This window comes from Peromyscus maniculatus, chromosome 13, assembly GCF_049852395.1.
Source record: "Peromyscus maniculatus bairdii isolate BWxNUB_F1_BW_parent chromosome 13, HU_Pman_BW_mat_3.1, whole genome shotgun sequence".
Taxonomy (NCBI): Eukaryota; Metazoa; Chordata; class Mammalia; order Rodentia; family Cricetidae; genus Peromyscus; species Peromyscus maniculatus.
Genome location: NC_134864.1, coordinates 20,826,802 through 20,850,855, shown reverse-complemented (window position 1 = coordinate 20,850,855; position 24,054 = coordinate 20,826,802). Strand labels below are relative to the sequence as shown.

The window sequence follows — 24,054 nt, the reverse complement described above, 5'->3', positions numbered from 1 at the left end:
TGCCTGGAAATACACATTCAATAAGAGAGACAGAGCTTGCGTTAGCTTTCGGTGGTTGCCTTTCTCTCCGTGGTTAGCAAGCTTGTTTCTTTCCACGGTGGAAGTAGGAGAACTTGAGACATTCGCCATTAGAAGCCCTTCTCTACGGCCTTTCCCTCTCATGGCACCAGACAGGAAGCCTTCAGTTTGGGGGTTACTACAGACAGCTGCTTCAGTGGTGGAGGACGTTTCATGGGAGACGTTTGCTTTGGTGGCCACGTTTACCGTGTTTCCTTTCTGAAGTGTGCTAAGTGGTCTGAAATCGTTAGCCCACCAAAAGGTGCAGCTTGCTTAGGAATTCTGTGCTTTGTGTTTTGTAGTGAAAGCAGCCAGAGGGGTCACCTTGAGTCTTTGTTGAGCCTTGAGTTTCAGGTTGTGTAAAGATGGGAGAGAAAGGGTGATTAAGAAGCACCTCGCATTAGCATAATGGACTCTAAAGAAACTGCCCAACCTTCCCAGGCAGCCTCCCTTTTAATCACCCACCTGTTACATTCCTCTTCACATTGATAAGCAAAAAACTAACCTAGATCCACATGGATTAGTCAGCACTGTGGGGATCAAAAGTGCCATTTACTTTTACAAGAGAGAAAAGTGGAGAAGTACCTGACCGTGAGCATGCGAACAGCAGGTCAGTCCTTTAAAACTGTAGAGTCAGGGCCGCTGAGAGAGAGGCTCAGCCGTGAAGGCTGGTGATGACCTGAGTTCAGGTTTTGGGACCCACGTGGTAGAAGGAAAGGTAGAGTCCTAAAAGGACTCCTGCAAGCTGTCCTCTGACCTCCTCCCATGTCCCCCCCCACACACACTTGTGCACACATACATCTTAAGTATGTGCACACACATACCTTGTGTGTGTGAGCATGCATACATTCTTGTGGGTATCCACCCCCCACACAAATAAATGAAATGTAAAAACAAAACATCCAACCCTTTAAAAAGTTACACAAATGACTCAGTCTCCTTGAATCTTTATTTTCTCATCTGTAAAGTTAGGGGGGATGAGCTTAAAATATCCATATAACTTGGAGTTACTAGAGGGACAGGACAAGTTTAGTACATCCTTTCCAAAGAAGAACCAAATTGTCCCAACTATTTGGCTTTCAAATGAAATACAAGACAAATACTGGGAGGAATTTGTTTTTAGGAAACTCTGGTAAGAGTCAGTAAGACTAGGATAGTGTTCCTGCTGTGAGCTACCCAGAGGTCTGAATTAGTTTGGAACAGTAAGTAGAAACCATTTGCCAATTAAAGGCAGAGGATTTGGTAGGAAAAAACAAAATGCAAACCAAGGGAAACTCACACCATGCTGGCTTGAAAATGGAGTGCCACTGGCAGGAGTGGGAAAGGGCCAGAAATGGAACAGGTAGAGCGTGGAGTGAGAGGACCATGCAGGCATAAGCTTTCCACACGTCCTGACTTCTTTTAAGACTGTGTCTGTACGAGGGGCTGGCAGGAAGGAATGGTCAAGGTAGACTGAGGAACTGGCTAAGCTAATTATTCCAGGAATTCTAGCACTTAGCGGGCAGAGGCCAAAGGATTACAGATTGGAGACCGACAAGATCAGGATCCTGTCTCAAATACGAAACAAAAGAGCCTTGGCTGAGCCTTGAACATCCATTTCTAGCACATACACAGGTGGAGGTGCAGGTTAGAGAGCTGTGAACAAACTTTCCAAGACACTGAAACAGACACGGGGATTTCCCAGAAGCCAAGCTAAAGGACACCAGGACGGCAGTGGCCCAGACTCCTGCACTGTGGAGAACAGAGATTCCCTAAGGAGCAGGCCAGTTGGAAACAAAAAGGCCCAAAAAGTCTGGTTCTATTACTTTTACCGTATTACCGGCAATACTTAGTTTTGAACAGTTTTGAGATCTGTAGAGAGTGTAAAGAATGTGAGTCAGACTGAGGGAAAGAAAGCAGGTAGGAGAAACTGACTCTCAGTGGCTCCAAATAGACCCTGCAAAGACCTCAAAAGGACCCTTGTCAGCAATGGATACAATAGAACAATGCAAATAAATAAAAGAACGAAAGGAAATGTTCAGATGATTACAGGAGAGTATTGGCACATTGACTTAACGGTAGAAAATCTCCGCAATGAAAGAGAAATTATGAATCTTACTCTTTTTGATGCTTTTGTAAATAGAAATTGTTTAATTTATCTTTAGAATACTAATACTAAAAATACGTGGTTGTTAGCCCAAACTTTACTTTTAATTTTTCTTTGATTTATTGTATTTAACATCATGGCATCTGGATTCAATAACTTTCTTTTTTAACTTCTGTTTTATTTGTGTGTCTCTCCGTGTGTGCCGTGTGTGTGCAGGTGCCTGTGGAGGTCAGAAAAGGGTCTTGGGTCCACCAGAGCTGGAAACTGAACCCTGGTCCTCTGGAGGAGCAGCAAGGGCTGGTCCCTCTCTCCAGCCCCTGAATGTTTTATTCCCTTGCAGAACAGATAGTTTTAGTTCTTTTCCTTGCTTCGTTTGGCCCGGCTGGAAGCTCCCGTGGACTGTTTCATAGAAGTGGTAATGTCCATCCTTGTCTTGTTCCTGGTCTCTGGGAACAATCTTCAGCTCAGGTGTTACATCGCTTTATGGGTGGGGTGCGGTGATGTACAGCTCATTTTTCAAGTTGAAAAAGCACTCTTATTTCTAGAGTGTAGACTCTCTTAATCAAGAAATGGTGTTATGTCGCTAAGTCTTTTTTTGCATCAGTTGGGACAATTATTTTCTTTTAAACTTTGATCTTGCTGGTCTGGCTTGTTATATGGATCTTTTTTTTCACATGTTGGCCCATCCTTACTTTCTTAGAATAAATCTCACTTGCCCATGGTCTGTATGATCTTTTTACTATGTTGCTGGATTTAAATTTTTAAAATCAGTTTTTATTTATTTATTTTCTGTGTATGGGTTTTTGTCTGCATGCATGCTTGTATCACATGCATGTCTGTATCACATGCATGTCAGGAGCGCTCACAGTCCCTGGGACTGGAGTTACATATAGATGGTTGTGAACTGCCATGGAGGTGTTAGGAATTAAACCTGCTTCCATTGGGAGAGCACCTGCTCTTAACTGTTGAACCACCTCTCCAGCCCCATGGTTCGTTACTTTTTGAAAAGATTTTTTTTCACCTATATTCACTTAGTCTATACATTTTAGTAGTTACATTTTTCCAGAAAAAAATTATTGTTTTTCACTTGTGTTTGGTATCATAATGCTGGCCTCGTAGAATGAGTTAGGAAGTCTTCTGTTATTCTATTTATAGAAGAATTTAAGATGGTTTTTTAAAATTAACTTTTCAGCCTAGTATCTCTGAAGTCATTTAGTTACTCAGATGCAAAAGTGCTTTGTTATCAACAGGTAACATGTACAGACCCTGCAAAGCCAATAGTAGGCTCTAAATGGTTACATTTTTATTTCTGGCCTCTTTGAAGGCAGTTTTGTTTGTAACGATTGTGAATTTCATCCCGAGTGAATTTTGAGCTAGTGAGTCCTTGAGAAGTGCCAGTGCAGGGCTCCTTTACCTGAGCTCTTTGCTCCCACCTGTCTTCACGATGAACGTTCCTGTCAGTTACGGTGTAATTCAGTCCCAGACTTCCTTCTGTTTCTGTGATTTCTACTTTTTATTAATATTTGCTCATGAGACATTTCTGGGTTCTTTTTCTCTTTTTACTGTGCTGAGTCTTGAACGCTGGGCTTCACATATACTAGGCGTGTGTTGTGTTTTACCACTGAGGCCCATCCCATCCCAAGCTCTTTGTTCATGGTTTTTCTAGCTCTTGGGGTATATATACCTTGATTGTTGATGTGTCTTCAGCTTCTTCATGAGCAGTTTCCCATGACTTTTCTTGTTGATGGCTCTTCCTGTCTGTGTCTCATTTATACACATGAATTTTTTTCACATAGCTTATATTTGACTGTGTGTTAGTCACATTTAAAGTTGGCAGTAGGAGTATTGCAGTATGGCAGTTCTGAGAATTAGAGTTTTCCCCTTTTAGGATACGTTGTTGCTGCTTGTGCCTGCCAATTTTTGTTTTGTTTTGTTTTTGTTTTTGTTTGTTTTTTCCAGACAAGGTTTCTCTGTGTAGCTTTGGGGCCTGTCCTGGATGTTGCTCTGTAGACCAGGCTGGCCCCGAACTCACAAAGATCCACCTGCTTCTGCCTCTCGAGTGCTGGGATTAAAGGCATGAGCCATCACTACCCGGCCTGGTGTGAACTTTTCCAAACTAGTTCTTGAGATCACTGCTTCGCGTTGTGTGTAGCCCCTGAAGGCCTCTGCTCAGGTAGTCGTTTAGTAGTCATTTGACAGAGATGCCTTCATGCTGAAACTTGGCTGCCTCCTTTTCTTGGTTAAAATGAACCACTTTCTAGTTTATAACATTTTAATAGAATTGATGTTGACAGTTTTGTCAGTTTTTGTGAGGGAATAGACTTTTGGATTGAACTTTTCTGACATATTTTTGCTAACAGTCTCGTGTGTCTGAATAACCATTCATCAAGGAAGACATCACAGGAATATTGGAAATATTGGGAATTGAAGGAAATGAAAACCAGTGCAGAAAACATTATGGGATACAGCTAAAGTAGATTAGAAGGAATTTATAGCTTTAAGTGCATGTGTGTTATAACGTGGGTTTCATGAACATTGCCTGGGGCAAGGCAAATCTGCTGCCAGGTTTTATAAAATTGTATTGGCATGCAGCCTTGGAAAATGTGTGTGCAGGGCTCTGTGCCAATGAAGCTTACTTTTGTGGATTGGAGATGGAGTTTCATCCAGAGACGTAGAGCTGGGCTGCTGTGTAGTTTTGTGTGGCTGAGATTGTGTTCATGATGAATTTTGTTTTAAACAGTGGCTCCACGGGACTCAAACTCTTTAGGTCAGAGTTCTCCCCTCTGGTGTTTTGGTTAGAAACATGTTCCTTTTGGAGTTTTAGGATTCTGTATAGCTGTCATGTTGTAGCTCAGCCACAGAGGCAGCATGTGGGCCCGAGCAGTAGGGATAAAGGAGAAGAGAGAAAGAAAAGCGAACCCTTTCTGGCAGAGGCACATTTTCTGGGTCCTCTGGCCGGAGAGAGGATGGCCTTTTCAGTGTTGTGTTTCCGTGCAGGTCTGCACAGGAGCCACACTCGTTTCCATGCAGGAGAATAGAAGGTGCCGGCAGAGACCACACGACAAGCCGGAAATGCGTCCGTTTCTGGTTGTTCTTCATAGTTCTGCTTCCCTCTGCACTCTGCCTGTTACTAACGTTTAGTCTTGAGGACATTACTCTTACTATGCTATCAACAGGTTTTGCTAACAATCTCGTGCCTCTGACTTCATCAAGGAAGACATCACAGGAAAACTGGAAATATTTTGATTTGAGGGAAATGAAAACCAATACAGAAAACATGGGATATGATAAAGCAGATTAGAAGGAATTCAGTTTGTCAGTGGGTTTTTACTTTTAAGTAGCGCAGGCAAGAGCCAGCTTACTCCACTTGGTTAGTATGGAGCCACAGTCACCAGATGCTTCTTATGCATACATTTGTGCTTTCCATTACACCCTTGTGGAACACGCCGTGCTTGTGACAGCTGCAGTGGTGATTCCCCCAGACTCAAGGTTTAGATGTAGTGGCACAGCTTGGAGACCACAACTCTTGGTTGCACAGAGGGAAGTTACTGCAGAGACAGAGCTATGGCAGAAACGGTTTATAAACTTCTTACCCTGTTTCGGACCACACTCTGTCAACTGCCCATGCTTTCTCATTCTCACAATTAGCCTACTAGATAAATGTTCTATTGTTCCCATTTTAAGAGTGAGGTACAGAGAGGTTAGGTAGCTTGCCCAAGGCTATATCAATAAATGATTCAAGCCTAAAGATAAGGGACGTGTGTTAAAAGTTTGTTCAACAACACTCACTTCTGTGAAAATTACTACATGTGAGCCAAAGTAGAGAATAGTGAAACAAACCCTTTAATAGTGTTCACTCAGCCTTCAACAATATTATGCTTTGCTTGTTTTAACTTTTCAACTTTAAAAAAAAGTTTCAGTGAATATAAAAGCATATTTTAGATAGATTTCTCCTAAGTATCAGAATAAAAAAGACAATGAAAATATCAATATAATCATAATATAAAAAGTAAAACTCATTTCCTTTATATGTCTAACATCTGTTGGGGTGTCCGTTTTTATCGATTGTCTCAGAAGTGTTTCTCATAATTGGTTCAGTTCAGTATCTTGGTGTACCTCCATACCCTTATTTGTTGACGGGTCTCCACATCTTCAAAGATCTGCCTGCACCCTAACCCTGGCTCCAGCAGTCCTTGCCTGATATAATGTTAAGGTCTTTTAAAGTAAGTTTGCAATTTGGAGTAGTTGTATTTTTATTACAATATTTAAGATGTACAATGTGTATTATATGGAATGATTTTAGATTTATAGAAAAAGTACAAAGATAGCACAGAGGTTCCCTTCCACTCTGCACCCAGTCTGTCTCTCTTGACTTCATTGATTGATTCCTGAAGTACATTTGCCAAGACTGTGGTGCCAGCATTGGTGTATTGCTAGTAATTGCAAATGAATCTTTATTTTGATTTGATCAGTTTCTTTGCTAATCTTCTCTGTTTTTTGTCCAGAATCCAGTTCAGAATTTACACTTGTAGTTGTCTCTGCTTGAGCTTTTCTGGACTATAATAGTTTCTCAGTCTTTCCTTGTTTTTTCATGACCTTGAAGTTTTGAAGTCTCAAGCAGGTATTTTGTGGGATGTTCAGCATTAGCTGTATCTCTCAGCATTAGACAGGCGTTGGGAGTGTCTAGGAGGTACCACGAGGTACAGTTCATCCATTATGGTTTACTTCTGTTTTTTCTTAAGTCGTGTCCAAAAGTTCCTATGCTCCCAAGGTCAGGCAAAAACTTCAGAGGACTCTCCCTAGTTTTTTCTGTTCCATAAGCTTAGGCATTTCCCCCCTTTGTTGTTGATTTATCCTTGTAATATGTTTTACTCTAAGGAAACGGAAAGATACAGACTTTAGTATCATTCTGTTTTCTTCCCTTCCTCTCCTTACTGACTGGTAGTGGCAGTTCCTGTTCTTGTCCCTGTGTCCTTACACTTCTTGCTCTGCAGGACAGTCTCTGACTGGCTTGGGTGGTGTCCACTTGTATTCAGTATTCATTCATACTGGCCTTAAGCCATAAGTGTGTCCTGTTGCTATTCCTTGGAAAACATTTAGCACATGCATGGTTCCTTTTGTAATTCACAGATATTTTCCAATTTGTCCCTGGATGAACGTTGCCTTTCTGCATCATTGGTCTGCAAGTACTGGCGTGACCTTTGCTTGGATTTCCAGTTCTGGAAGCAGCTGGATCTTAGCAGTCGTCAGCAGGTATTGAGTTGAATTCTATTAAGAGCCTTATTTGCCCTACTCAGAATAAACATCTTTATTCTCTTTTTAAATGACTGCAATCTACAATGGTATGCTTTCATTTTTAAAAAATGTTCTAAAAAATTTAATGCTACACACACACACACACATTGGGTGTGTATATAAGTTCAAGTGAAAGCTACATTCTGTGGTGGAAAAGATAGTTTCTAATGCAGACTGGTAGCTGGGAGTCTTCTCTCTGTTGTAATCTTTTGTATCTCCCGTTATCATCATCATTTCAAAGCTATGAACCTTTTCATTTAGGGAGGTCACATCCGAATAGTGTAGTGGTAGAGAGTGTTGGCACACAGGCATCTACCCCTGTGCCATGTGCTGGTCCACAGCTTTAGATATGAGAATTCATCCCTCTCTCCTCAGCTTCAATAAGAGATACTGTTATTTCCTGTTTTATGGATAAATAAATGGAAGTAAATTGGGCTAAAATAACTCTTTGAAAAAAATAAACAACTTCTGGCAGTTTTCCAATTTTCCAATTGTTCAGTTGCTCAGTATACTTACATGGTGACCTAGATTAAGAAAACAGATGGAATTTATAGTGCTGATTGCAGACAGTTTATTAGCGTTCTTGGGTTCATTCTTTAAATGGTAGTTGGTATTTGGCATTAGAAATGTATGAAAACATCCAATAAAGATATGATCTTATTGGAATCCTAACTGCTCTATCTAAATCCCGCATGATATTTACCATTGGTGCACTGGGAAGTAGCTGATGACAGGTTTTCTTAAAAAGGAAGCAGATCTGTAACATTTGCTGATTATTAGGGTATGGATAACCCTACCATGCCTTATTTCAGGCTGCTCCTGCCTGCTGTCAAGTGTAGATTACGAGGATGTGCGTAGTAAGCTTTTGTGAGTTGGTCCAAGCAAGTGCTGGCACACCACTGGTAGTTTGTTTATGAACCACACTCTCTAAGCAGATTTAAGCAAGTTCCAGAGCTTTCATAATAAGCCTTTCTGTTTTGCCTCCTCATTGATAAGAGGCTAGGATGGCTACAGAGCTAGTTGGTTACTTGCTTGGGTTCTGACTATTTGTGCAGCAGGAATGTTCAGGCCAGGAGGAGGCAGCCCTCACCTCCTGACTGCTCTGCCCTCCAGCTCGCACTGAGCGGTTCCAGGATGCTTTCAGCAGACACACACACAGCTCCCCCTCCCAGCGCACTCAGCATGTAGTCTGCTCTTTTTGCATTTTAAGCTTTATCTGCATTTTCTCTTTCCCTTATTTTTAATCCAAAGAACTTGAATAACATTAACTCTGATTTCTCTTTAAATGTGGTGATTGGGCTGGGAACATGCATGGTTGGCATTTTATTATTATTTTAAATTCAGATGGCCACGTGCGTTTTTTTGCCAGATGAATTATGTTTACTTGTATTTAGTTTTGAGTGTTATGAGTAAAGTTTTTTTTGACGACAGCTCTGTAGCCTTTGATGTTTTGCTACACAGTGATGCATTTTCTCCTCTGTGAATTTATTGCCCTGAGGTAGTATCCTGGTAGCGGTAAACTTGCAGTTTATATCCTGTGCTGCCACCTGATATCAAGTGTAGACATTCAGTTCATGGGGCTGGGAATGTAGCTCAGTGGTGGAGTGCTTGCCTGCTGTGTGCACGGACCTATGGTCAGTTCTTACACCAAAACAACCCCCTAAAACACACCAAGCGAAACCAGAATCCAGTATGTGTATCATACTGATTTATATGTAATAATAGCTTAGTTGTAAAACCTTTTAAATCTCAGTGTAGATTTGATTGTAGATTTTGGTGAGCTTGAAGGTTTAATTAAAGTGAGCCCCCCAAATGGTTGATTTTTAGGGTTTTAATGAAAAGTAACATGCATATTCTCCTTGTGGTCTGATACTACTTCTGGAACCAAATCCATGGAGCTCATTTCGCACTCACAGCCAGTGTCTATAGAGCTCCTGTGCCCAGGAGCTAGTGCAGACCTCTTAGGTTAAGGTCCTGTAACTCCGCCTCCCCTCACATGCCGCTTGCAGACCCTAGGAGTCCGCCATTCCACAGTAAACAGCTATAAGCTATCACCTCGGCCTTGGTGAGTAGCTGCAGCTCTCCAGTGAGCTCAGAAGAGTCTGCTTACATTTTCTCATTTATAATTAAGGATACAATCGGAAAGGTCACAAGTCACCATAGGGATATTTGGTCTTTAGCACTTCCCGTGTTGATTATTAACTTTATGCTGATGAGTTCTTATGACCTAATCTCCGGCAAACCTTTTTCTTCCCCTCCTCGGAGTTAGAGGGATGACAGGTCTACTCTCTGGTCACCTGTTTAGTGTTTGTTTTTCTCACTGGAGTTTGAACCCAGGGCTTCTTTCATGCCAGGTGAGCATTCTCCACTGAGCTATGTCTCTAGTGTACCTGTTAGTCTCTATGGTCACCCCTCTTCGCCCGGAAGCTGCCAAGAGCTCCACTCCCAGTCACCTCTTTACTCTGTCAGGAAGAGCAAGTGACCCCGACACTCAAAAAGTCCCAAGGGTTTTAGGAAATTGTACCAGAAACTGGGAACAAAGAAAATGTATTTAGATATATTATTATACCACAATTCTTGATAAAGTTTAAAAGAAAGTTTTTCTTTTAATTGTGTTTTTCATGCTATAATATAATTATTACTGATTGGTATAAATTATACAAAGTAGTTTTCTGCTTTCAGCCCAGTTTAATTTTATTATATCTTTTTCTCTCACAGGTTACTGATGAATTATTGGAAAAAATTGCATCCAGAAGTCAGAATATAATTGAGATCAACATTTCTGACTGTCGCAGCATGTCTGACACTGGCGTGTGTGTTTTAGCGTTTAAGTGTCCTGGACTTCTTAGGTACACAGCCTACAGGTGTAAACAGCTTTCTGACACTTCCATCATTGCGGTGGCCTCTCACTGTCCTTTCCTGCAGAAAGTCCATGTAGGCAACCAGGACAAACTCACGGATGAAGGACTCAAGCAGGTAAATGCACGGCCTTTGCCGAGTGCGCTCACACGCCAGTTAGACAGCTCTGGCAGCAACAGTCTGAAAAGTTGTTGCATGACAAATGGTGACTAGAGATGAAGGGAGCCATCTTTTCTGTGTGGTGGTGACTGTTTGCTTAGGCAGGAGGAGACAGTCAGATGTGTTAATTTTGTTGTGTTTTTTACACCCAGTGATGTCTGCGACCAGCCATTTTATCAGCTCCTTTTTAAAATTTAATTTTTTTTTCTTGGTTTTTTTTTCGAGACAGGGTTTCTCTGTGTAGCTTTGCGCCTTTCCTGGAACTCACAGAGATCCGCCTGGCTCTGCCTCCCGAGTGCTGGGATTAAAGGCGTGCGCCACCATCGCCCGGCGTTAAAATTTAATTTCTAAATTTAAAAAAAATATTAATTTTTCTTTTTTTTTTTAATTTATTTTTAAGTTGATCTATACCAGATTTTGCTTTAAGTTACAGTATTCAGTTTGGGTCTGAATAAGTTTTTAAAAGTTAACTTTTAATTTCCCTTTTATGTTATCAGATGGCATATTTTAAACATGGTTTAAAATACCAGTCTACCATAAATGGAAGTTCAAATTGAAGAGTATAAAATAAGACAAAAATGGTAACTACATATATTTGACTTAATAATTGGAATTAAGTCAGCTCAGTATTTCACTTCCTTCTTACACTGTTCCTTTTGGAATAGTAGTTAACATTTCCTGACAGACTGGCTTACTCATTCATGAAGGAAGCTCTTTAAGTTGAAGTATTATATATGTGAATGCTTTGGAAGTTGAATGTGAGGAGAACCTTGGAAGACTGTCTTGAATAGAGTCTACTGAGTGTGAGCACTCACTGTTTATCAAGGACGTCGCCAGCTTACAGGGGAGCCTATGTTATTGCCCAGGCATGCTATGAAGCAACACCTTTCCTTATTTTAATATTTTCTGATTCGTTTTTACTCTGGACAGGTGAAGCATTTCACAGCATTCTTAAAATCAATTATATTAATCTTTTCTGGAGAAATATACATTTTTTTGGATGTAGCATGATTTATTTCTTACAGGATTTCTTTTCAGCGTTTCATATTTCACAGCAAAACATTTTTTAAAGTCAATGTATTAACATCTGGATTATCTTTCCATATTTAAGTTTCATGTAACACAATAAGCATCACATTTGCAGTCCGCTGGGGATACTCTGAGTAATTCTTGTGAAAAAGAATAAAATCACAGTTGTGGTGAAGCAGAGGAAATTAGCAAGTTTTTTAAGGAACAGAATATGTTGTGACAATCAAATATTACAAACTTTACAACTCTGAAACTGATTATGTAATTCTGCTCCATTATGTGAGTCATTTTATGAGTTCTTTAACTTATTTTAATATTTGTCTTAGATTTTATGGTTTTTAAATTATGAAGAAGCGTCATACAATGCAGTATTCTGATTGAAATAGGAAAGCTGCCTGAATATTTCCTCCATATTTGTTCTTCAGTAATCACATAGTATTCTCGTTTAAAAAAAATAAGATTTATTTATTTATTTTGTATATAGTGTTCTGTCTGCATGTATCCCTGCAGGCCAGAAGAAGAGGGTACCAGATATCATTACAGATGGTTGTGAGCCATCATATGGTTGCTAGGAATAGAACTCAGAACCTCTGGAAGAACAGTCAGTGCTTTTAACTGCTGAACCATCTCTCCAGCCCCTAAATTTTATGTGCATTGGTGTTTTGCCTGCATGTATATCTGTATAAGGGTGTCGAATCCTCTGCAAATACAGTTACCGACAGTTGTGAGCTGCCCTGTGGGTGCTGGGAATTGAACCCAGGTCTTCTGGAAGAGCATCCAGTGCTCTTAACTGCTGAGCCATCTCTCCAGCCCCTGTTTTCCCAAACTTAACTGTGCTTTTGCAAGGTGTAGCAAAAGTTGGGCTGTTTATTCGATTGCTCTGACTGACATAGTGGTGTTACTGGTATAGTAGAAAGAGAATGGATTTTATGTATGCATAAACAATTAAGATTTGGTATGCAGTGTACATTTGTTTCCTGTTTTATTCTATATTACTGTGTTAAATAAATGTTGCCCTTGACCCACCTAGTGAATTAATTTTATGACCTACTGATATTTGATAATTGTGCTGTGAAGCTATTCATGATTAACAGTTTTCTGTGATTATTATTTTTCTTTGAACTCAGTAATTTAGCAGTTAATTGATTCTGTTGATTCCAACCCCCCCACTTCTGACAATAAACTGACAAGTGGTTCAGAAATGTATACATGCTTTTTATTGATAATGTCTTTGAACTGCCTTTCCTTCCTAAGTGCTACAATTTTGACTGGTTTTATCAAACATGGAATGTATATGCTTTTTGAGTTATTATTATTATTTTTTGCAAGCAATTACTTAAAGCATTTTCATTTAAAGCTCTAATAGATCAAGACTATGATATTTAAAGTATTGAATTCTGCTTGATAATGTTTCTCAGACTATAGTGATGTACTTAAAAGTTCGGCTGTTTAGAAAAAAGTTTTCTTCCTCCATTTTGTGTGTGTGTGTGTGTGCATGTGTGTGTATGCATGCGTGTGTGTGTGTGTGTGTGTGTGTGTGTGTGTGTGTGTGTGTGTATGCATGTGTGCATGTGCCACACAGTATACATGTGGAGGCTAGAGACACCTTGGAGTAGTTCTTTCTTTCTACCATGTTGGAGTCAGGGTTCAAACTCAGGTAGTCTGGTTAGTGGCTGGTGCCTGTACCTACTGGGCTATCTTGCTTCCTTCCCCCTGCTTAAATTAATTTGTGTGTGTGTGTGTGTGTGTGTGTGTGTGTGTGTGAGCGCGCACACGCACACACACATGTCATGGTGCACAGCTGGAGGAAAGAGGATACCTTGCAGGAGTCAACTGTAGCCTTCTCTCACCTGGGTCCCAGAGATCGAACTCAGGCCACCAGGCTGGCGGCAAGCGCCTTTACCTGCTGAGTTATCTTGCCAACACAAGTTGGGCTATTTTGACTAAACATTATCTTCTTTATAAAATATTATCAAAAGAATGTTGATATTTGTATCTCCATAGAAATCATGCCATGTAATCTTATCAGTGAAAAAATTTTACAAATATATTCTATCTGTCATACTGGTAAGACTGTACTCATGAATCTGGGGGGGGGAGGGGAGCAATTTAATTAAGAGTAATAGGCTATTTTAGATTTCTTAATATTTTATCATATAGTTTTTTTTTTGTGTGTGTTTTGGTTTTTTGAGACGGTTTCTCTGTGTAGCTTTGCACCTTTCCTGGAACTCACTCTGTAGCCCAGGCAGAGATCCGCCTGGCTCTGCCTCCCGAGTGTTGGGATTAAAGTAGAATTTGTTTTTAAGGAAGTGATTGTTAATAGTCAACTCATTCAATAAGTTTAAGAAATTACATCCATTGTTACTATCTTATGTGACAGTCACAACCTAGTTTGAGTCATAGAACTCAGATATTTCTGAAAATAAGCCAGTGTAGATTTTCTCTATATTAAAGTAGTACTTACAAATTAAATAATCAGTAGGTTTCAATCTGGTTGTGCTATGAATTTTTTAGTTTTCAAAAAATAAATATTTAGGATAGAGACACAGCTCAGCGGTATGCTTAGGCTATGCAAGGCTCTGGTTTTAGTATCGAGCGCTGCCCAAACAAACAAACAAACAGAAACAATAAAATAAAACAAAAAAACAAAAACAAAAATAAAAACAACCCAAACCCAATCCATGAGCAAAATCTTTGAGCAGGCAGCTCTAAAGCTCTGTGGAAATGTCTGAAAGCTTGCCAGCGATGGTGGATGATCCAGGTCCAGCAGTATGGGGACATACATGGTCAGGAAATAACACATGCTAGCCTAGTCTACAGAGTGAGCTCCACGTCAGCCAGAGCTACATCAGAAGCAAAACCAACACCTCAAGACAAAAACACAAAAAGGCCAACTAAGAGTAGAAGGAATATGGCATTGTGGCTTAAAAAGACAAACAAAAACAAACCAAGAACCCCCCAAACCAATTTGTGTCTCAGTCTCTTCCTTGGCTGGCCACAGTCATAAAGATAGCAATGCATTCTCAGTATGTGGGGTGCAGGTCCCTGGTCCAGAGGGGATAGTGCAGATCTATCTTGCTTGCAAGTTACTCGTGTGTGTGTGTGTGTGTGTGTGTGTGTGTGTGTGTGTGTGTGTGTGTGTGAGAGAGAGAGAGAGAGAGAGAGAGAGAGAGAGAGAGAGAGAGAGAGAGAGAGAGAGAGAGTTTTCCTTTTAAATGTGTTATTTCTGGAAACCTTTTGAAATCCTGGTTGCCAAAGCAGTAGATCTCAGGGACTGAAGGAGAGCCTACCTTCCCAAGTCACCATATTGTGTTATTCTACCTAATATTTGCTTATTGTTATTTCACGTGTGTATATGTGTGCCTGAGTGGGTATACCATGCATCACTGTGGAGACCAGAAGAGGGCGTCGGATCCCAGAACTGGATTTACTGGTGCCTGTGAGCTGTTGCCGTGGATGCTCATATCTGAACCCAAGTTCTCTACAGTAGCAACTGATCTTAACCACTGAGCCATCTTTCTAGCCCTTCTAATACCCAGTTTTGGACTAAAGTCACAAGACATGCAAGAATAAAAAATACGGTACACTGAAAGATCTTAAAAAATGCACAGACTCCATCCTTGAGGAAACCTAAGCAATGGACTCCTGAGATTAACTTTTAAAATCAGTTTTGTTTTTTTAAAGTATACACAAAAAGCTGAAGAAAGTCACAAAGAACTAAAGGAAAACAAAATTGTATATAAATAATAAGAAAATGGAAGAATACATATCTTTATGTACACATGGAATTTTCTCATACATAGACTGTCTTTTAACAAACTTAAAAATACTGAATTATACAAAGTAGTTTCTGGGACCATGATGGAATGAACTGGAAACCTAACAGGAGAGTTGTAAAATGGTCAAATATTTGGAAATTGAACATTATACTCATCCCCAGTGGCTCATAGGAGAAATCACAAAGGAATTTAGAAAGTGGAATGAGGGAAAGTAGACTACTGCACAGAAGGATGTCTGAGAGTCAACATGTGCTCTACCAAGAGGGTGATTGACAGTTTCAGAGCTTACAGCAAACAGCGGTAGACCTCAAATCACTAACCTCTGTGTATATCCGAAGGCATTTGTGAGTGAAGAGCAAGTTTAGCCCAAGGGAGCAGAGGGAAGAAAATAGTAATAATCAGTCATGAAACCAAGAACAGGAGACTATAGAAAAGCAAAACCCAAACAAATTCTTTTCAATAAGCCATCAACTTGACAGACTTGAAATTGTTTGAGTAAGGGTGGGGGAGGGGGCAAGGAAGAGACTCAGATTACTAAATCCTAAGTAAAAGTGGACATTGCTACTGAATTACATGAAACACAATACATGGAAAAAAAGAGTCAAATTAGCCAGAAATGGAAAAATGCCTAGGAATAAAACTACACACTGATTCAAGAATTAGAAAGTCTGCAGACTTAAAATAAGTCATGAGATGGAATTGTTGGAGAATCAGCTTTAACATTTTTTTTTTTTTTCTTTTTTTGATTTTCGAGACAGGGTTTCTCTGCGTAGCTTTGCGCCTTTCCTGGAGCTCACTTGGTAGCCCAGGCTGGCCTCGAACTCACAGAGATCCGCCTGGCTCTGCCTCCCGAGTGCTGGGATTAAAGGCGTGCGCCACCAACGCCCGGCCAGCTTTAACATTTAAAGGAGAATTAACACTAACCTTTTTTGATTGTTCCAAAAAGTTCAAGGGAGCTTATTCATACATGTAACTAACCAGCCATTTAACCAGTCAGTGGTCACAAAAACAACTGAAGAGCTCTCTAATGCGTTTGCAACAGGCCTTAACAAGATTTTAGCAGAATTTAGCGGACTTATAAAAAAGATCCTGTTATAAGTAAGTGTGATTGATCCCAGGAATGATTCAACATGGAAAAATCCATTAACATGAAAAGAAACGCTGCCTCTGTTTGCAGGTGACATGCTTTTGTGTGTAGAAAACATTAAAAAAAAAATTAACCAAATTTTTAGTGGAGTACCAGGATTAAAAATCTTGAACAGAACCCAGACACTCTTTACAGTAGCATCCAAACCATGTATCTCCTCTTTAACAAATGCTTTGGATCTGTTCTGTAAAATTTGATGTGTTCGACTTTCATTTAGTTGAGAATATTTTCAAGTGATTCTTGAGGTATGGCTTTTTCCCTCCCTCTTTCCCTCCCTCCCTCCCTCCCTCCCTCCCTCCCTCCCTCCCTCCCTCCCTCCCTTCCCCCTCTTCCTTTTCCCCCCCTCCCTCCCTCCCCCATGAGTTATTTAAAGAAGCATTGCTTAATTTGTAAATATTTGGAAAGTTCAGGGATATTTCTGTTACTAATTTTTAGTTTAATTGTGGTCTCACAACAATGTGTAATTGCTGTTTTTTTTTTTAGCTTTGTTAAGCTGACTTTTATGATCCAGAATTTAGTCTGTCTTGCTGAATAATCTTTGTGAACTTTCCAAGAATCTGTATTCTGTATTAATGAATGAGGTGGGCTATAGTAGTCCATCTTACCCAGTCAATTGATTGTGTAGTTGAATTCAGTTCAGTCGAACCCTTACTGTTTTTATTTGTTTTGGGTTTGTTTTGTCTGGTAGATCTGCTAATTTGGGACAGAAGGATATTAATATCCATAACCAACATATTGGATTCGTTTATTTTTCCTGTAGCTAGCTTTGGCTTCACACATTCTCACATTTCATGGCATCTTGATGTATTTTGTCCCCTTTGTCATTATTTGTTTCCCATGTTATTCCTGGTTAACTTCTTAAACTGAAGTTTGTACTGTCTGAAGTTATAGCTACTTCAAGTTTTTTTTTAAGTTTTAATTGTGTTGTTTTTCTTCTTATATTTTTGAATCATTACGTTGAAGTATTTTCTTTTTATCTCAACTTAAAATTGTCAATATATAGCTTTTGCTAACTAACGCCCTTTTGTCCACTCAAGTCCTTTTAAAATTAATTGAAAATCTAATATGCTTCTAAGTTTTGTGAATGTGCTCTGCACATCTTAATACATTTATTTGTTAACTTACTTATGTGTGTGCATAGCAGCATGCATGTGGGTGTCAGAGAACAACTTGTGGCTTCCTTCAGCTCCTGCCCACTATGTGGGTCCCAGGGATCAGACTCTGGTGGTTGTGTCTGGTTCCAAATACCCTTCCGAGCCATCTGTTTGGACCCTATATAAGTTAAAAAAGACTTTTAAAGGAGCAGTTTTATATTCAAAGCAAAACTGTGAGGAATATGTAGAGATATCCTGCTTCCGTACATGTATGATGTCCTTCATTGTCCCTCACTGGTTTATTTATTAAAAGTGCTAAGCCGTCACTAACAATCATTCTTCTGCATCCAGAGTTGGTGCTAGCGTTTACTGTTCTTACATATTCTGAGCTTAGATACATGATGTACATTTTAAGATTACAACATTTCCACTGTTCTAAAAATCCTTGTTGCTCTAAGAATCCTCTTCATTCTACATTATACTCCTGCCCTTGGCCTCCACTTTTCTTTCTATTCCTAATTTTAACTGTTCTAGACTGTCTTTATTCCATATGAAGTTACACATTGTGTAGCTTTTTCAAATTTGACTTTTTTCCACTTAGTCATCCATGTTTAAAGTTTATGTCTTTTTATAGCTCATTTCTCTTTAGTACTTAATAATCTTGACATTCAGTTTATTTCTCCTCCATTCAACTACAATAGGATATCTTAGTTTATACCCAACTTAGGCAATTATGAATAAAATTGTTATAGTTTTTTTGCATCGAGTTTTTTTTTTTAAAGATTTATTATGCATACAGATGTATTCTGCACGTCAGAAGAGGGCACCAGACCTCATTACAGATGGTTGTGAGTCACCATGTGGTTGCTGGGAATTGAACTCAGGACCTCTGGAAGAGCAGCCGGTGCTCTTAACCTCTGAGCCATCTCTCCAGCCTTGTCTATGCCTTTTAATTGGTGCTTTTTTGTCATCCAACTTTAAACATTGCACTCTGTTCTCTTGCATACTTTATGAGAGGTTTTGTGGAGGGAGGATGTCTTTATCATTTGCCTTCCTACAGGGTTTTTTCTATTTTTTTTTTTTTTTTTTAATTTTTTAATTTTTGGTTTTTCGAGACAGGGTTTCTCTGTGTAGCTTTGCGCCTTTCCTGGAACTCACTCTGTAGCCCAGACTGGCCTTGGAACTCATAGAGATCCACCTGGCTCTGCCTCCCGAGTGCTGGGCTTAAAAGTGTGCACCACCACCGCCCGCCCGGCTTTATTTCACCTTTGATTTTCTATAGTTTGATAATCCCTTGTGGTATTATTTAAGCTTCGTAGGTTGGCATGTGGTGTCTAATGTGGGGAAGCTTAGGCCCAACTGCTTCAAACGCTACCGTTCCTTCCTTCTCCTGGTATTCTGTAGTCCTTTTTCTGTTACGCTGTGCTTCTGTAGTGGCCAGTGGGCTCTTGGCCGTTCCATTTCACCTCTTCAGTCTTTTCTGTTTGCTTTCAGTTTTAGAAGTTACTATTTTCATACAATCAACCCCCCTCTCCTCTGCCCCCGCCATATTCCACTGAGCTCTGTCCAGTGTGCTAATGAACATTTTTATTTCTACCTTTGATGACTTTTTAGAATTTCTACCTTTCATTCATCTGTTCTTTCATGTTGCCTATATTTTCCATTAAAATCCTCAGTGTATTAGACATAATTAAAAACAGTATTCTAGCTCTGTCAGACTCTAGTTCTAGTGATTTTAATTCTCTTTTACCTGTCTGTATATTTGCCTGTACCCTTGAATACTCTTTGTGGATATTATAGTTTGACAAACGGTACTTTTGTCTGGAGCGTGGGAAGGATTGTGTATGGTAGGGAGTCTCCTGTAGTCCTGTGATGAGGGCTGTTACCATCGGTGCGTGTCACCTGCGGTGTTAAAATCCCCGGGCGCTTCTGTTTTTGCTTCTGCCTTAGGTGGGATAGGATGAGCACAGGACACCGAAGTTAGGTATGTCCCAAGGCAAAGGACTTCCCAGGGGCAGGCCTTAGGCTCTGACAAAACTCCAGCAAGTGAGGCTTTGGCGAAAGGTTTCTCCCCAGGACCAGCCCTGGTAAGGACAGAATGGGCATGCGCACACAGCTCTAACCCAGGACTTGGTTTTCTGTGAGATCTCTAGGCCAGGGTTACAAGGTGGGACCTTGTCCTCACAGAGTAAAATGGAACAAAACAACCCAGACTTTCCTGGTGTATTCAGAATGCTCTCTCCCACGGTCAGAATGATGACGTGATTTCTCTGACACAGCTGTGAAGACGGGAACTTCTGTCAGTGAAGCTCGTGCAGCGCGAGGGTCTTAGAGCCACACCTCCTGTGGGTCCCGTTCTCAGAGCGCCTGTCCAGAGCCTCGAGCAATTTGTTTATTTCAGCTCAGGCCTTCCTATTTCCTGCTGCTTCTGCCGGGAGGTCTGGGTTCTGGTAAAATGCGACCGTCTGTAGCAGTTTGCCCTGCATCCTTGTTTCTCAGATGGAGGGGAAAAGTGCTGACTCCTCAGTTTGCTTGGCTTTTTAAACGCTGTTAGGATATAGGAGGTGAGAAAGCAGAACTCGTTTCATTAATAGATACAGTGATTCCTGAGTGATCAATTTAATCTCTCATGTGCTCAATCTTCTGCTCATTATGGTGGGTCTATGGAAAGTTGACAGTGTTTCCCAGATCTTTCTACCGGATGGTCTCGATAAACTTTCATGTAGGAGTTATGCTGGCTGGCTTTATGTCAACTTGACACACGCTATAGTCATCGGAGAGGAGGGAGCCTCATTTGAGAATATGCTCCAGAAGATAGGGCCATAAGCAGATCATCCTGTGAGACATGTTCTTAATTACTGACCAGTGTGGGGAGGGTCTATCCCACTGTAGATGGGTACACCCCTGGGCTGGTGGTCCTGGGTTCTATAGAAAACAAGCTGACTAAGCCATGAGGATCAAGCCAGTAAGCAGCACTCCTCTATGGCCTCTGTATCAGCTCCTGCCTCCAAGTTCCTGCCCTCTTTGAGTTTTTGTCCTGACCTCCTTTGGTGATGACCAGTGATATGGAAGTGTAAGCCAAATAAACCCTTTCCTCCCCAAGGTGCCTTGGTCATGGTGTTTCTTTATAGCAAGACTGGTGACTAAGAAAAAGATATATCTTATTTTCAAGGTACCACCTTTGTGTGGGTCTCAGCTGGTTGGCAGGGATCTGATGGAGATCTGTCTACTGGTGGGGTCGGAGCTCCAGTGTCTTTAGTGTGGTCTTCATTGATAGAGAACCCCATGTTTAGAAGACTTGTGTGCTATTTCTGTGACGGGAGACTTGGGAAAGCTTACAGAGAAAGGTACAGGTTGGTGTTCTTTGAATGTTTTACTGTGGGACATGGACAGACTTTTACAGCATTGAGAGACCGGAAGGACATCAACAAGGTTTACTGATTTGACACTGCCCGGAGAGTCTAGAACCTGGGACATTTATGGATAAAATAATGGTAATTAGTTAAGTCAGGATTTATCTACTTTGTGGGGGAAGCTGTCTAAAACCGGACTGTAAATGCCATGGCATTAACTGGTGTTTTTTCCTTTGGTAGTGAGTCATACTGGCTTGCTTCCTGAGACTTCTCTAACAACTAGCTTGAACTGAAATAATGAGACAATTGTGGCAATTGTCTGCTTGGTCCTTTCCTTGCCATGATGTCATTTCCTTGTAAACAAAACCATCAAAATCACTTGTAAATGTTAGTGTGCCATGCAAGCAACTGGAATATCTTGTCTGAGCCTGAAGTTTCACGAGCTTGTCATCACATAGTGATGTGTAAGACTCCACCAAAGCCCCAGTCATGACAGATGTGTAAACCATTTTGTTGTCAGTGTTCTTCCTGATGCACTAATTGCTGAGGTCACAGGGAGCTCTGTCCTTGTTGCCCAGAATCCAAATGGATTGAGACTAAAACCAACAATGTTAGAATAAAATATATTTATTACTCAGAAACTTTTAAGTAGAGGATATTGCTTCTTCCAGAGCTAAATGGGCTTGTTAACATGACTCTGGCATTTGGCCATCTGACTTAGAGCTGGATAAAACAGACCAGCAGAGGAGTCCCAGTCAGAGGAGTCAGGAGTGCTTGCTTCTTGGGAGCAGTCTGTTCCTAAGGGAAAGGAGTGTGGAGATGCAATGAACATGTCTCCTTTATTAGTTATAGTGGAATCAGTGTACCCATGAGGAGTGCAGCTGCTTGGACTTTCTCCAGAAGGAGGAAGCCTTTGCTCTACCTAGTGTATCTGCTTCTTATAGTTCTCTGTTCCAGCCAGACAGCTGCTTCCTTCCCCCAGAATTCAGCCCTCTTATATATCTTCCTCTGGCTCTTATCCTTTCATCTTGTGACAGAATTTCTGTAGTTTTTGCTTTGTTTGGAATTTGTGTCATTCTACCTTCTTTCATTTTTATATTCGTCATTAGTGGAGCTCCCAGATTTCCCTGTTGCATTAGTGCATCAATGTGTTGCTACTGAACGGAACTGCCTTCTTAAACGTAGCTAGGATACCCTGAAGAATCTACCTTGGACATCTTGTATATAAGGGTTGTTGCAGTAATACCATCTTAATATGTCTTCAGTACCGTCCATTATTCTTTTCATCTTGATGTTGGATTCGATTTCCTATTACCTAGCTGTTATGTCTTCTTTCTTTGATATATTCTTATGTTTTTTTTTTTTTTTTTTTTTTTTTTTTGGTTTTTCGAGACAGGGTTTCTTTGCGTAGCTTTGCGCCTTTCCTGGAGCTCACTTGGTAGCCCAGGCTGGCCTCAAACTCACAGAGATCCGCCTGGCTCTGCCTCCCGAGTGCTGGGATTAAAGGCGTGCGCCACCACCACCCGGTTTATTCTTAGGTTTTGTAGAGTACTTTTTAAAAACAAAAAAATACCATCCTTATTAAAAATACACATGAGATAGTTTTTTGGGAACTTAAGTGTCTGGAAACAAACAAACAAGCAAAACACTCCCAAAAAACCAAACCTGTAATTCTTTCAGTTTAATTGAAGTCTTGAGTGCAGAGTTCTACTCTAGAAATACAGTTATTCAGAATTTGATGGCACTGCTCTGGTGCTTTATTATACCACTTTTAAGAAGTTTGAGGCATTTTTAATTCATCCCTTTGTGTGAATCTAAATTTTGTTGGAAGCCTGGAGAATCTTCTTCATAGCTAGAATGGTGAAATTGTATGATGATTTGCATGGTGATAAGTCTGTTTTGATCATCTGTGCTAGACATGTGGATGAACCCTTTCAGTTTGGAACATTTAATAGGTTTTTAAAAGTTCCTCCAGTTCTACAAGTATGAACTTTTTTGTAATTTCAGATTTATCAGCAATGTGTCTCTGTTCTTAGGGCCAGAATTCAAATGCTGTGTTCTACTCCCAAATACCCCAGCCCCTGGACTTGACTCTAGCCTGAGAACAGCAGACTTCTGCCATTGCAGACTAGGAGCAAGGTCCATGTAGAAAGTGATGGAGAGGTGGTTGAGGGTTAAAGTGGTACTTAGCAGACTTTGAATAGTCCTGTTTTTATCCTCTGTCAGACACATGTGAGCCAGTTCAGACTTCTGAATATTGGTTTGGGTTCAGTTTTCTTAGTGTAAGTTCTAGAAATATACCTGCCTTTTTTGATGAATTAAATGGGATTTGACAGCTGATACTAATGAGTATGATGAATAATAATGAAAGTTATATTTCTAGGTATTTGCAATAACAGCAATGTCTCAAATTATGTTCAAATTATATTATGTGCAAAACCACCAATTTAGCTACTGTACTGTAGTGGTGTTTTAGTTACCATGGTGTTTTGCTTATAATATGAAGGAAAGATTAATGCTTAGGTAAACGATCTTATGAAAATGAATTCATGTTCTTGTTTTCTACTCCTCTGGTAACTATGCATTGAGTAGTTTTGAAATCTGGAGTTAACTATGACAGAATTATAAAGCAACAATCATGGCTTTTTGCATTTGTCCATTTTAAAGCAGGCTCTTTTGGCAAGGATGAGGTTGAGTGATAGAGTGCTTGTGTAGTATACACAGCTCCTGGGTTAGACCTTCTACACTGAAAAAAAGAAGTATTCGAGAGAGCTTTGCATGTACAACTTGATCAGTATTTTCATTCATTCAGAAATACTTAAGTACAAGGATTGAAAGCACCTATCTCCACATCCTCAGAAGAGCATTGGACAGTTTAGCTTCCCTTCTTGATGAAAGTCCTGGAGAAATTAGGAATAGTAGGAACATGCCATAAACAATAAAGGCTGTATCTTGAAAATAGCCAACATTATACTAAATGGGAAAAAGCTTTTTCTCTAAGATCCATAATGAGAAGAATTTCACTCTCGCCACTCTCCTGGAGATTGTTGATGCTTTAACCAGAGCAGTAAGACATAACACAGATGGACAAAAAAAGAGAAAGAAGTCAGGCTATCTTTATTCATCGACAGTATGATTCTATACTTAAAGGACCCTTTAGACTCCACCAGAAAACTAGATCTAGTAAACCTTTTCA

The 24,054-nt window shown here is 40.2% G+C and overlaps 1 protein-coding gene across 2 annotated transcripts in view; it reads left to right on the top strand.

Annotated features, from left to right (window-relative positions):
• Fbxl17 (F-box and leucine rich repeat protein 17) overlaps positions 1-24,054 on the top strand; it is a 456,752-nt gene that overhangs the window by 5,064 nt on the left and 427,634 nt on the right. For both annotated transcript variants that reach the window (XM_076549746.1, XM_006996260.4), the window contains exons 2-3: positions 7,274-7,396; positions 10,157-10,414. In XM_076549746.1, the coding sequence (XP_076405861.1) occupies positions 7,274-7,396; positions 10,157-10,414 (381 nt within the window). The remainder of the gene's footprint in view (positions 1-7,273; positions 7,397-10,156; positions 10,415-24,054) is intronic.